The sequence below is a fragment of the Nipponia nippon genome, unplaced genomic scaffold, assembly GCF_047370975.1.
Source record: "Nipponia nippon isolate SJK-2023a ecotype South Korea unplaced genomic scaffold, ASM4737097v1 scaffold_23, whole genome shotgun sequence".
NCBI lineage: Eukaryota > Metazoa > Chordata > Aves > Pelecaniformes > Threskiornithidae > Nipponia > Nipponia nippon.
Window position 1 is genome coordinate 3,502,594 of NW_028262340.1, and position 13,405 is coordinate 3,515,998.

Genomic DNA, 13,405 nt, shown 5'->3' on the forward strand with positions numbered 1-13,405 from the left:
GGACGTGCGCCCCATTGTGCACAACGACTCAGGAGTTCGCTGCTGTATTAATACCTTAAAATAATGAGTGAAGCGTGGTTTCTCCTTGGGTTCGAAGCAGGGTGCTGTGACCCGTCTGTGGGCATCCCGAGCTCGGTCCTGGCGCAGCGCCGGGGTTTGTTCCCAGCACAGCGGGATCGTTCTCGCTCCTTGATGCATGCGGGAAGATGTCCGGTGGCGTGGGCTGGCACCAGGTGGAGCCAGCCAGCCCTCCCCAGGGCGAGAGGATTCGTTCCCGTTTCATGGGTAAGTTGGGGGTTATCCGGCTCCTTCCAGGTGTATGAAATCCCGGATGATCTTCCCTGGGAAAACTGCCCGAGGTCAGGAAATCAAAAATCCAGGTTTTCTTGTTCTGGCACTTCAGAGGGAATAAAAGAGCCACAAATGAATCTGCTGTCTGAGCCAGTAACTGTGTTTTGATTGACAATACTTAATGGGTCGTCACCAAGGAAAATTGTGCTATATTGAAAATATTTCTGTTATTAAATCGCAGTTGGGAAACATCCAGAACCAGCCAGCTGCCGGCTCCGCTCTTCTCGCCTGGGGCGGAAAATCAGCCTGGTGAGCCTCTCTCTCCCATCACCCCGTTCCTGCCCCGCGCAGGACAGCGAATACTCACACGCCCTGCATGCACTCACCAAAAAGGGTGCTGAATTTTTTTTTTTTTTTTTTTTTTTTACTCTTGCTTCTGAAAAGCAACCGAACAAAACCCAGCTCCAAAGAGCCCGGTCCGTGTCGGGTAAGGACCCGGGCTGCTTCCCTGGGAGGCTCGGGCTGGTGTTTCTGCACGTGTCAGAGGCAGTTGTGTGGTCTTTTGCATTTTACTGGGATATTTTACTTGTTTTCTCCGGAAGAATTCCTGTCCTCTTAATTCTTTGATGGCTTTGGCCTCTCTGTCTCTGAGCTGGCCAAAAACCCAAATTCCTTGCTGGTGTCCTCATATGTTTTCAGAGGGAGCATAAAACCTGCGTTGTTTGCAAAGCTGGAGGAAATAAGGGCAGAAAGCTTGACTTGATTAAAGGCCTAAATGAAACAATTTGTAGTTTGAGAGAATCTTAATTGTGAGTTAAAAGAAAGCCGGAGGGTTTTTCTGCTGTGCCTGGCAGGTGCTTGCGTCCTCGGTTTCGCTGTTGGTCAGACCCGGTTTGTTCCCGCTTTTGGTCTTCAAGCAACCACGCGAGAGGAACAGGAAGGTGCGATTTGAAAACCGCAATACTTCAGATGCAGGTGTGGTACCTGCAATTATTTTTACATAAGAAAAAAAAAAACCCACCTGACTGATGACTTCAGTCGCAAGCCGTAGATCCACGTCCTCTAACCTGGGACGGCCCCACGCCGGTGTCGCGTGCTGCTGCTTAAATTTCCCCTTGTGTTCAGCTGCGTGAGAGCTAAAATACTTTTTTTTTTCTTTTTCCTCTTTTAAGGCAAAGCAGGTGAATTGCTGGGACGGCGCAATCCCGATGCCTGGCTTCCCTGCAGGATTTATTCCGCAGCGCCTTCAACCTTGGCATCACTTCCATGGAAACCAGCCGCCTCCGGGGCTGTGCGTGAGGGTGGGAGTCCGGCGTCCCCGGGGACCCGAACCAGCCCCGTTTCACCCCAAACTGGAGAGGGGAGAGAACAAGAGGTAGTTTTGTACCTCGCTGGCTGGCTGCACTCCTCCTTTGCTGCTTGGGAAAGCTTCCAGAGCACAACCGAAAGGATAACACCAAAACAGGGCCTGATGTTAATCATTAGCAGGATTTTTTTTAAAGGAAGAGGCCAAGTGAATGTCCCAGGGAGCAGAAATAGTCCTGGGAAAGGGGGGGGTAGCTCAGATATGGGGAAAAAAGTGGGTATTTGATGCATGACTGGGAGGCAGCTGCTTCTGCCGACCCTTCCGAGGATGCTCGGAGGGCAGGAGTAGTGGGGACCAGTTTCAGTCTGGACCTGGTCCTGTTCTGGTCTAAACTGGGACAAAAAGGGGAACTTTCTAATGCACCTGAGGAGGCTTTGCTTTCAGCCGGCTGCAGCATGGCTGTGCGCGGCAGGCTTCGGGATACGGGCAGAAAAATCCACCTGAAATTATAACCGAAGACCCCAACGGCGTGCAACACCGTCTCCCTGTGAGCATGGCGCAGGTAAGAGCAAAAAGGTGTTGAGTGCTGCTATTTATTTGGGGGGGAAAAAAAGGGGCAAAATATTTGCAGGGTTCCCTGGGCTGCGGGGGGAAGGGATCCCTGTCTGGTTTTTACCTGCTTAGAGGGAGGGGAGCTCCCCCTGCCCACTGCCCTCGCTGGCAGGGGCTGGGATGCTGTAGGGAAGCAGGGGACGGAGGCGAGCGGGGGGCTGTGCTCCCCGGGTGCCATCGCAAGAAAAGCCTCTGCATTCCCTGAAGTCCTATCGACCCGGGCTCGGCCGTTGCACAGTGGGTCCCTGCGGGGCTGACGGGCTTTTCCCAGCTGTTTGCAAACCCCCCCGACCCTGGGGAAGGAGCAGCTCCGCTGAGCCCTGGGGGCAGCAGGGTCCAGGCGGGGGGGTTTGGGGGTGCAGCGTTCCGTGCTGTGGCCGAGCACCCTGGGCTGCTCTCGCTGTTGGCGTTGGCTGCAGCTCTGCTCCTCGTTTATTTGCTCGGAAAAAGGAAATTCCCAGATCTCCCCATAATGAGGGAGGGGAAAAAAAAAAAGCTGGAAAACGTGAGAGTTAAAGGCTTGAAATCCAAAAGGCAAAAGCAAAAATCCCTGAGGTGGGTGCAAGAGCACCGCCTGGGAGTGTGCGGGGCTGGGGATCGCCGCGGGAGGGCTCCCGTGGGCCCCTGCCTGCTGCCCTGCCTGCTGCCCTGCCTGCTGCCCTGCCTGCTGCCCTGCCTGCTGCCCTGCCTGCTGCCCTGCACCGCTCGGCACGGCTGTGTGTGGTTATGTACTGCTGCGCGTGGTTGTGCGCCACTCTGCGCCCCTGTGCATGGTTGTGCGCCCCTGTGTACTGCTCTGCACCCCTGTGCGCTGCTCTCCCTGCCTCTCTCGGCCGTTCTGGGGCTGCAGAGCATTGCAAGGCCTGGGAGGCAGCGGTGCTTGCAAGGAAGGACAAGATACTTTTAAAATAAGCATCTTTGATGGCTCCGGGCTGGGGCAGAGGCTGCGTGGTATCAAGGAGCCTGGTGCCATCGCTGCAGCCCTCCCTCTGTGGCCTTGAGTCACTGACTGTGGTCCTGCAGGGACCCCGAAGTCTCTGGGGACGAGGGGGAGGTGGGGGGGTCTGAGCATCCAGCTCCCCCTTGGGCGATGCCAAATGCGCGGCCAGGCTGGAGCCCGGCTCCTTCCCCCGGAGGAGGGTGGGTGCTGCACCCCCGCTGCCAGAGCAGGGGCTGGAGCCTGGGGGGCACAGGGGACCCCTGCACGGGGCCGCGGAGGCTCAGCAGGGCTGGGTGCTGGGACAGCCCCCCTTGTGTGCGGCTCTGGGGGGACCCACAGCTCTTCGGGTGCCCAGGGGTCCCTTGGGAGGGTGGAGAGACCAGCCTGGGTGCGATGCCCTGCCTCCGACCCACCACAGACGGGGGAGCACCCCTGTCCTCAGGCCACTGGAGATGAGCGGGGTGCAGGGGTGCTGGGAGCCCAGCGCAGTTCGCCTTGTTCCCAGAGCCAGCTTGGGGGATGATGAGATCCTTCATGGACAAACCAGCCCCTTCCCTTCCCGGCTGCCTCGAGACAGCCCCGGCTCCTCGGGTCGCCTCCCACCCCAGGCTGTCTGGGGGGAGCTGAGCAGCAGGACAGAGTCCGACCCCAGCCGGACCCTCTTTTTGGGGCTTGCAGGGTGTTTAATGGCCGTTGTTGGCTCCTTCATCCAGGCCTTTTTGTTTTGGTGGCCGGGAGGGGATGGAGCGCGATGCCCGGTCCTGCCCTCCCTGGGTTTCGGGATGAGAATGCAAAGATCTGGGATGAGAAAGGAGCGTGCTGCCTGCAGGGATGTCTGTCCGGGGGCTCGGCGTCTCCATCGCCTTCCCTGCTTTCCAGAGGGTAAGGGGTGCCCCGGGCTCCCCGGAGGAACGGGGCGGCTGGGGTGCGCAGGACCCACGGGAGGATGAGGATGCAGCAAACGTGGCTTTGTGCTGCCGAGGCTGTGAGAGGGTCCCAGGAGAGACACGGGGCTCAGCACCAAGCCAGCCTGGCTGCAGGGACGCTGGCAGCCACAAGCCTCGGGGGACGGCAGGGACACCGACAGCGGCAAATCTACAGCGATGAGACACTGGTCCTGGGCAAATTTCTTGGCAGGGGAGAGCAGGACATGGGGAAAAGCAGAGTCTCCTTGTGCTCCTTGCAGGGAAAGCAGCAAAAAGCATCCTCGGAGGGAGCAGACATCAGCTCTGCCGCAGCCTTTGGTGATGAGTGGGTTCCTGGATTAGGCCTCGGGGAGCTGTCACCTTGGGAGCCCAAAAAGCACCTTGCTGGGAGAAACACAGCTGAACCTGGAGCCACGGGACAAGCCGGCTGAGACGGGGCAGGTCAGCGACGCTCTCCCTGGCAGGAGCCATTTATCCAGCACGGAGGACCATGGTGGGTGAAATCTCCATCCGAAATGTGGCCCCAGGAATGTGGGGCGTGAGCGGCTGCTCCGGGCTTTGGCTGGAGATCGGTGAATGTATGCCAGAGGCGGCTAGCAATGCCGGAGAAACGGTGGTTCAGGGGAATGCCGGGGCTGCAAAAGCATCTGGGCAAAGTTTGGCTGAAAAAACACCCGGAGCCGTCACTGTGTCTCTTCCCCCATCGGCAGGGAGCAGCCGGGCGTGAGGCCGGAGGGGCTGGGTGGTGGGACGGGGGCCGATGCTGCTCCCCACTCGCCAGGCGAAGTTAATGCAGCCACCCAGCCGGGTCGGTCCTCGTTCTCCTCCCATCAACGAAGGCTCCTCAAGGGCTTTCGGCTGGTCCCTTCCTCCAAAACGTCCTCTGTGTTCCCCCTTCCCACCCCATCAGCTCCAGCGCCTCTGAAGGCAGCAGCACCTGCTCCTGGAGAGGGAAAATATGGGGAGGGTCCGTGGCTGGGGCTCTGTGGGGTGGGGGCTGTTTGGGGGTGCCCTGGGTTTGCATCCCCTCTCCTATCCTCGGTGGAGCTGGGGGGGGCGGGGGGGGGGGCAGTTTGGGGGTGCCCTGGTCTGCCCTCGTGCTCTCGGGTGGGACTGGGGGGTCGGGGGGGCTGGGGGTGCGTGTTCCCTTACCGGCCCGTGGCGATGGGGTGCTGCTGCTGCTGCTGCTGCTCAGGCTTTTTGGCATCTCCATGCTGCTCCTTTGGCGAGCGCGGCCCCCCCAGCCCAGGCCGGCCCCCCCCTTTGGCATTCACCGTGTGCCTTAATTGTGTGACATGAAATCAAGGTCCGCGGTGAACACGAAACGCTGGGGTCGATGGCCGGGGGCGCAGGGTGGTGGGGTCCCAGGGTCCCTGTTCCATCTCCAAACCCTCATCGCTCCCCAGGACCCCCATCACCCCCCTGTGCTGGGACTCGCGGCAGATTCGGGGATGGGGGCTGCCCCCACCCCTTGCCCCTGTAGAAGCCCAGACCCCCTCTCCCTAGGGTTCCCGTAGGAGCCCTGCGTCAGCCCTCTTTCTCCTCTGCGTAGACTCTCCCCAGAGCCCCTCTCTGCCCCGTGGGGCTGGGCTGAGATGGTTGGGGGCTGCGATACAGCTGCACCCCCGGATCCAGCCCCATCCCGCACCCTTCAGGCCCGGCTGGGAGGTGGCTGCTTGACCCCTCTGCGCAGGATCCGGCCCCTGGTGCCAGGGCAGCTATTTTTGAATGAGATAAAAAACAAATCCTCGGCTGTCCTCGCCTCCCCCGGCTTTCGTCAAGCCCTCGGCACCCTCAGAGCCATGGAAACCCGGGGCGGGGGGGGGCATCTTCCTACCGGCTTAAACTCCCCAGCAGATCAGTCTGGGGGGGCTGGGGGGCTGCTTGGTTGCAGGGGGGCGGGGAGGTCCTGGAAGACCAGCTAGAGCAGGGTGACTTCGGGGGCATTCCAGCGGCTTTTGGAACACCAGTCCTAGAGCAGTTGGGGGATAAAACCTCATCTGCTCTGTTTCCCCAAGGTATTTAGCAACAAAATAGTTGAAATGGCTGAAATTGCCTCAAATTCCCATCCTACGGCCTGGCCCTTCCTCCCCCCAGGCTGGGGCTTGGTCCCAAAGAGCAGCACGTAAAGGCCAGTCGAGACCTCACAAACTCGGCACAGGTAACCCCCGCTCCCTGCTGGGCACCTGGAGGGAACCCAGCTGGAGCGATGCGGGGAGGGGGGACACCCCACTTTCACCCCGTGTCCCCCCGCATCCCCCCGGGGCCATCCCAAGTGCACCCCAGTAAACGCCACTTTACACCCGTGATTTGGGGGGGGGGGTATTTTCAGTGCAAATATTCCCAGGCTGGGGGGAGTGGGGGGGGGGGGGGGATCTCCTTAGCGGGGTGCCCGGGCCATTCCCGGGGGGGGGATTCCTTGCGGGCCCTCCGGGACACCCCCAACCACCCCGGCGCATCCCGCACCCCCCGGGAGCAGCCCGTCCCCCCCACCCCCGTGTCCCTCCCCCCCCCGCCGTTACCTCGGTGCCCGCGGGGCTCCCCGGCAGCAGGAGGAGGAGGATGAGGATGAAGGGCACCCGCAGGCAGAGCGCGGGGGGCGGCAGCGGTTGGGGACAGGCTGCCGGCATTGTCACCTCCCCAGGCAGAATGAGGCCACCGGCGGGCTGGGGGTGCGTGTGTGTGTCTGTCTGTCTGTCTGTCTGTCTGCGTGTGCGTGTCCCCGCGTCTGAGCCGGGTGTGCGGGTGGGGTTAACCCTTCCCTGCTCGGCCCCGGCTGGGTACACGCGGAGCTGCGGGTGGGCTCGGAGACGGACACGGTGTCCCCGTGTCCCCCCCGCGGTCACCCCTTGTCCCCTGCTCGGGGCCAGGCTGGCGAGGCGGGGTGGGAGGGATGGGGTAGGAGGGAGAGGATGGGAGGGATGGGATGGATGGGAGGGGAGGGGATGGGAGGGATGGGATGGGATCTGATCTAGAAGGGGCAGGGGGCTCCACCGAGGATCCACAGGGAGCACGCGTCCTGGCTGTCACCTGCCCGGGTCGTGGCTGAGCGCTTCCCAGCGAATTATGAGTTATGGGGGGGCTGCTTTTCGGCATGGGCTCAGATTGGGGTCAAACCCAGCGGGTTTGGGGACAATTCCTCGTGTGGGCAGGTGAGCGGGTGGGGAGGGCCTCGTGGGCACCCCAAAGCGGGGACGGGTTCAGATGTGGTGCTGCCTGCGGGCAGCGTGGCTCTCTGGGGGGGTCAGGATCAGGCCCTACCCTACCCTGACGAGCCCTCGGGCACCCCCGGGGGCCATCCCCGCTGCCGGGGGTCCCGGGGGGGATTGCCCCCCGGGGCTATGCACCCTGTCCCCGTGTCACCGTGACAAAGCGGGACGTCCCCTCCTGTGCCCCCCACAGTGACCCTGCTCCTTGGGCCAGGCTCTGCCTCCCCTGCACCCTTCTCCCTCCCAGTGTTCCTAGTGCCCTTCCCAGCACCCCCAGCTCCCCCTCCCCGTCCGCAGGGGCAGTGGGCCTCAGCGGGATGTCCCATCTCTGCGGGGCCATGCCAGGTGCCGGGGTGCTCCCAGAGCCCAGAGGCCACTGGTGACAGGTACCAGCACAGGCACTGGGGGGGTCCCTGGGGACAGGGAGGGGGTGGCACCCTGCTGAGCCCCCCCAGCACCCTTGTGTGTTTTCGGGGGGCTGCTCCGGGGGTCTCGGTGCTGGGGGATGGTGGTGGCCCTGTCCCCAGAGCAAGGTGGCAGGGAAAGGTCCAGGGCAGGGTGCTGGCGTGGCCCCATCACTGGGGTGTTTTGATCCCGGTGCCCCCCCTTCACCATCACCCAGCCGTGTCTGGGGGTGCTGGGGGGGCCCGGGCTCCTCTGTCCCCCCCAGGAATGCTGTAACCCCCGGCTGGCTCACAGGGACCATCCCCGCAGGGAACTTGGTGGGGACACAGAGGGTTTGGGAGCCCCAGAAGGAGGAGGGTGAGGAGTGCGGAGGGTGTTTGTGCACCACAAGTGTCATGAGCAGCCAGGTCTCAGCTTCCCTTTGGTGCTGGCCAGATGGGTGTCTGGCAGCAGGACCCCCATGCACACCCGCAGCGGGGCCAACCCATCTGTGGTGGGATGGAGATGGTGGGGACCTGTTCCCCATGGCAACCGGTGGGGTTCCCAGGAGATGGCAGCCTGGGGAAGGGGAGGGATGCTCACAGCCCCTCCTTGCTGTCCCCCCCTGGCCTCCCCAGCCCCAGGCAGGTTCCCGGCCAGAGCATCCCCAGGGCAGGAGGACATCCCCGCAGGGGGGGCAGCGCCGGGCAGGGCATGGGGTACCAGAGCATCCCTGGGGGAAGGTGACAGCCCCGGGACCCCCGCAGGGGCTGGGTCAGGGTCAGGGTGGCCATCAGAGGCCAGAGACCAGGCAGTCCAAGGAGCTGGAGGGGATGGGGACAGGGTCAGTGCCCGCTTTTTGTGGGGGGGACAGGGTAGAGATGGCTGCAGTTCAGGGCGGGCTGGGGGTCCTGACACTGTGTCCCCCCCACAGCCACCCATGCCATCAGCAGGAACCCCATGCTCCCACCACTCCCAGCGGAGATGCAGATGGCAATTTTTGGTGAGTGGTTCCCCCGTGCCAGGGAAGGGGGGTGCCGGCAGCCAGGGCTGCCCCCAGAGCCCCCCCAGCCCAGCTCACCCCTCCCCTGAGTGGGGGCAACCAGCTGCCCGCTCCCTGCCTGTCCCCCCGCAGGCATGGGGTGTTTCTGCTGAGCGGAGCGGCTCTTCTGGAAGATGCTGGGTGTCTTCTCCACCCCGGTGGGCTACAGGGGAGGCTTCACCCCCAAGCCCACTTACGAAGAAGAGCGCACAGGTAATGAAGGGCTTCTCTTCCCATGCTGCAACAGGGACCCCCCAACATCTCCCACTCCTGCGGTGGGGTTATGTCCCCATCCAGCATCACAGGGTGTCCCACAGCCCCTGCCTTGCCCTGGCCTGGGCTCCCATGGGATGCTCTCCACCATCCATGGGATGCTGATCCCCCCTTGTCCCCCACCCCAGCCCTCCAAGCCCCCCAGCCCGGACAGATGGCCGCCCGGCTTATCTGGGAGACGTTTTGCAGAGGATTAGCTGTCTGCAGGAAATATTATCCTGGCTGCTGTCTCCAGCTGGGGATTTACCCCAGTGCAGGGGGGGCTTGGGCATCCCATCCCTGCCAGGCACCCGGGGGTCCTGGGTGGGTGCTGCAGCCCCTCCGTATCCAGCTCCCTCCCTCCAGCCCTGCCGACATTCCTGCTTCGCACAAGTCCCACGAATTTGCCAGAGCTCAGCTCCCCGCGGGAGGGTGCGTTGGCCGATGGGGCCCCCCCATCCTGGGGCAGGAGGTTGGGGGGCAGGAGGCCACGGTGGGGGGCTGGCCCTGGTAGCGTGCAGGGCTGGCTCCCGCCACAGGGCTGACGGGGCACGCCGGGGTGGTGAGGGTCGTCTTTGACCCCCCAGAAGATCAGCTGCGAGGAGCTTCTCAAAGTCTGCTGGGAGAGCCACGACCCCACACAAGGTAGGGACGAGCTGCTGGGGCCAGGCAGTGGCCACGGGTCCACTGCAGCCCTGGAACAGGCCCCGAGCACCAGTCTGAGGGGGCTTAACCCCAAACTGGCCCCAGCAGGGGGGTCCTTGGCATCTCCATTCTTTGGTGCTGGGTGCAGGGGGCCTCGTAGAGGCTTCCCTCACCAGCCCCTGTAGCAGGACGCCCCGCAGCCGGCTCTGTAGCCCCCGTGCCTCCGTTTCTCCATCTCACCCTGCATGGGTGAAGGCCCTGTGGCCGGTGGGGCCGGGGGGTGCCCCATAACCCCCCGGTGCTGCACCCCAGCCATGTGGCAGCAGGAGGACCTGGGCACCCAGTACCGCTCCATCATCTATGCCCTGGGCCCCCGGCAGCAGGCAGCTGCCCTCCACAGTAGGGCGTCGTACCAGCAGGTAGGTGGGGACACCAGGACCCCCCTGGGGACACCGGGATGCCCCTGGGGACACTGGGACCCCCCTGAGGACACTGGCCACCTCCGCCAGCCCCGGGGTGTGGGGCAAACCCCTGCCCTGGCTATGCCATGATGTGGCGCAGTGGGATGGGGGGTCCACCCAGGCTACCCCCCGCCATGGCACTGTCCTAGAGGCTGAGGGAGTGGCAGTGAGGGGACATCACTGCTGCCATCAAGCCGGCCGGTGACTTCTGCTACACCCAAGCCCGCCACCAGCAGCACCTGCCCATGGTGCCCCGGGGCTCCTGTGGCCTGAAGGGCAGCAGTGTCACCTGCCCCATCGCACCTTGAGGGGCCGCCTCGTGTCCCCAGGCTCGTCCCCATGTCCCCAGCATTGCAGGGCAGGGTGGGCACAGCAGCCAGCCCCGCACCCCGCAGCTCCCACATTTCCCATTGCCCCGTCAGGATTAAAGCCCTGTGCCCCCCACCCTGTCCAGTCCCGCGGGGGCAGCTGAGGGGGGCCTGGGGGCTCTGGGGGCTGGGGGGGCTCGCTGGGATGGGGAGGGACCCCCATGGGCCCTGCCTGGGGGGGCTGTGCCCAGGACCCTGCCGCGGGGGGGCTGCAGACCCTCGCTCTCCCGCCAGGGGGCAGCAGCGGCGGCGCAGGCAGCGTGCGCGCCTATACGGTACATACGGTACGTGCGGTACATACGGTACGCGAGTGCGCAGCGGGAAACACGGCACGCGCGGCCTGTACGGGTATGGGTGGCACACGGGGACACAGGGCACACGCGTGTGCATGCACAGGGGCCAGCAGCACACATACGTACATGTACATCCATGCACAGGGCTACGCAGCTCACATACATACAGGTACGTGCATGCGCATGGACATACAGCTCATATACATACACGTGCATGCACAGGGGCATGCAGCACGTGCGTACATGCATGCACAGGGACATATGGCACACATACGCACAAGTACATCCATGCACAGGGACATACAGCTCACACATACGGACGCATGCACAGGGGCATGTAGCACACATACGTACACATACACGCGTGCGCAGGGACATACAGCACACACAGGCACCCGCGGCACACGTAGGTACCTATGCCGTGCAGGGGGGACGCTCTGCGGGGGCAGGCTCGCTGCCTCCCGCCTGGCTTTGGCGGATGCCCTGGGCCCCTCCTGTCACCCGTCCCTGGGCCCCGTCCCTCCTGTCCCCCGAGTCCCCAGACCCGTGCCGCTGGCCTGGGCAGAAGGGATCTGGGGAGCACGTTCCTCCGATGTCCCCTCGCCCCGGTGCTGCAGTGACAGTGATGACGGACAGACCCTGTGCTGGCCCGTGCTGGCTCCCAAAGGGTTAACGGCCCCCATGAGCCCAGTTAGAGCTGAACTGGCCCCAGGTGTGTGCTGGAGGTGAAGAGGGGGCACAGCTGGGGGGGCCTCAGCAGCAGCGATGGAGGAGGCTGGGGTGGCAGGTAGGCTGTGTCACCCCTGCCATGTCTGCAGGGTCCCTGTCCTTGGGGTCCCCCCCAACAGTCTCTGTCCGCCACTTCTCATGGGTGGGCGTCTCAAGGTCACCCCCACCCAGGGCCCAGCCCATGGGCGCCATGCACCCACCCAGCACCCAGGAGCCCTGGGCTGGGTCCACCTCGGTGTCCCCAGGGAGGGTCTGTGGCTGGAAACCATCCTGCAGGGGGTGCTTTGGGGGTGTCATGATGTCCCCCCCAGGGCAGGGGGGGTCCCCATCTCAGTGTCCCCAGCACCCCTCTTGCACAGGCAGATTTGGGGGCTGTATTTGGCGGATTTACAGCGAAAAGGCTGGCAAGACGTGAAAGCAAAGCTGAAACCTCCCAAAAAATGTTGTCAAGGGTGAATAAAAGCAGAGAACCCAGACGCAGCTTTCGGGGGGGTGGGGGGAGGTGACAGCCACATCTCTTAGGGGCTGTGGCAGGGCTGGGGTGTCCCAGGGGACGGATCCTGCCCCAGCGTCCCCATCCCCACCCGCCGCGGATCACAGCCACCGGCTGCTGCTTTGGCCCCTCCGGGCTCTACCACCACATCTCCTTCCATCAACCCCAGGGATTTATTTCCCCTCGCATCGTCCCTCGGGGTGCAGGATGAGGCCAGGAGCACTGGAGCCCCTGGGAGGATGGGGTGGTGTTGGATTCTCTGATGTCTGTTGGGGTTGAACCAGGTCTGAGCTGTGCGTTTGTGCCTGCGTGGGGAGGCAGGATCTGTCCCCAGGGTGCGGGGGGGGGACAGGGGGACCCATCCCTGCAATACAGATAGACCCTTCGGGTCAGGCTGGATTTTGGGGAGCGGGGTGGGGTGGGTGGGGCTGAGGTTTGGGGGACCATGGGGGGTGGGGGGGCTGTGTTTGGGTTCATGCCCCCGAAGACTGAGGGGCAGCATGGGGGTTTCCCACAGCTCCAGTGGGTTCGGAGGAGCACTGGGACGTACTGGGGGGACCAGCCTCATGTCCCCCCCTTTCCTGGATGGGCCCCTGCAGGGACGCAGCTGGAGGAGAGGAGATGGGGGGGGGCCCTTCTCCCCCCCTCCCCCCCCCCCCGGGACCTGCTCCGTGCGGATGGAAACTCTGTGTCAGGGGAAGCGGGAAGGGGCCGCGCTCCCGGCCGGGGCGGGGGGACACCCAGCTGTGCTCCCCACCAGCACCTGCGCCCAAGGGCTGAGCTGCCCCGTCCCCCGGCACAGCTGGGATGAGTTGGGCAGGTCTCAGCCCATCCTCACAGGGGTGGGTTCCCAGCAGACGGAGGGTACAACCCTCACCCCTCCCTTTGTCCCCCAGCTTTGCTGCCTGACACGTCACCTCCTGCTTAAACCCAGCGTGGCCACGCAATCCAAGGACCCCCGGGGTGGGGGGCCAAGCTGGGGCTCCCCATGCCCAAACCCCAGCGCTGACCTCGTCCCTGCCTCAGTTTCCCCACTCAGGGTCTGAAAAGTGGCTGCTTCCCCCCAGCTGGGGCTGGAAAGCCGTGATCCAGGGCTGGAATGCTGTGGTCCAGCCCCGAACCTCCGCCAGCACCCAAATCCCACGGGGATGCTCCCATCCCATTCCAAGAAAGTGGGGTGGCAGGGGCCGGGTGAGTGAGGAGGTCGGGGAGGGGATGCTCACGCGTTATTTATACCGGGGGAGGTATCTGCAGGGCTCTTCCCTACAAAATCGCAATTCAGGCAGGTTTCAAAAGTGCCGAAACCACGACAGGAAACCCAAACTGTACAAATGCAGATGTGAGTAGAAAAAGCTCTTGCGCTGGTTGCTCTGGCTTTCACCCTCGCTAAAAATAAAGCTGCCTTACTAGGGGCCGAGATAAAGCATCTTCCCTCCCCGTCTCCCCGTGTTATT

The 13,405-nt window shown here is 63.6% G+C and overlaps 1 protein-coding gene across 1 annotated transcript; it reads left to right on the forward strand.

Moving 5' to 3' along the window:
• Positions 1 to 72: 72 nt before the first annotated feature.
• Positions 73 to 5,024, forward strand: LOC148055367 (uncharacterized). Its single transcript, XM_087760531.1, has 6 exons — positions 73 to 285; positions 533 to 600; positions 1,146 to 1,232; positions 1,464 to 1,666; positions 2,042 to 2,159; positions 3,863 to 5,024. The coding sequence occupies exons 1-6, from the start codon at positions 207 to 209 to the stop codon at positions 4,097 to 4,099; spliced, it is 792 nt and encodes a 263-aa protein (XP_087616657.1). The 5' UTR covers positions 73 to 206; the 3' UTR covers positions 4,100 to 5,024.
• The last annotated feature ends 8,381 nt before the right edge of the window (positions 5,025 to 13,405 follow it).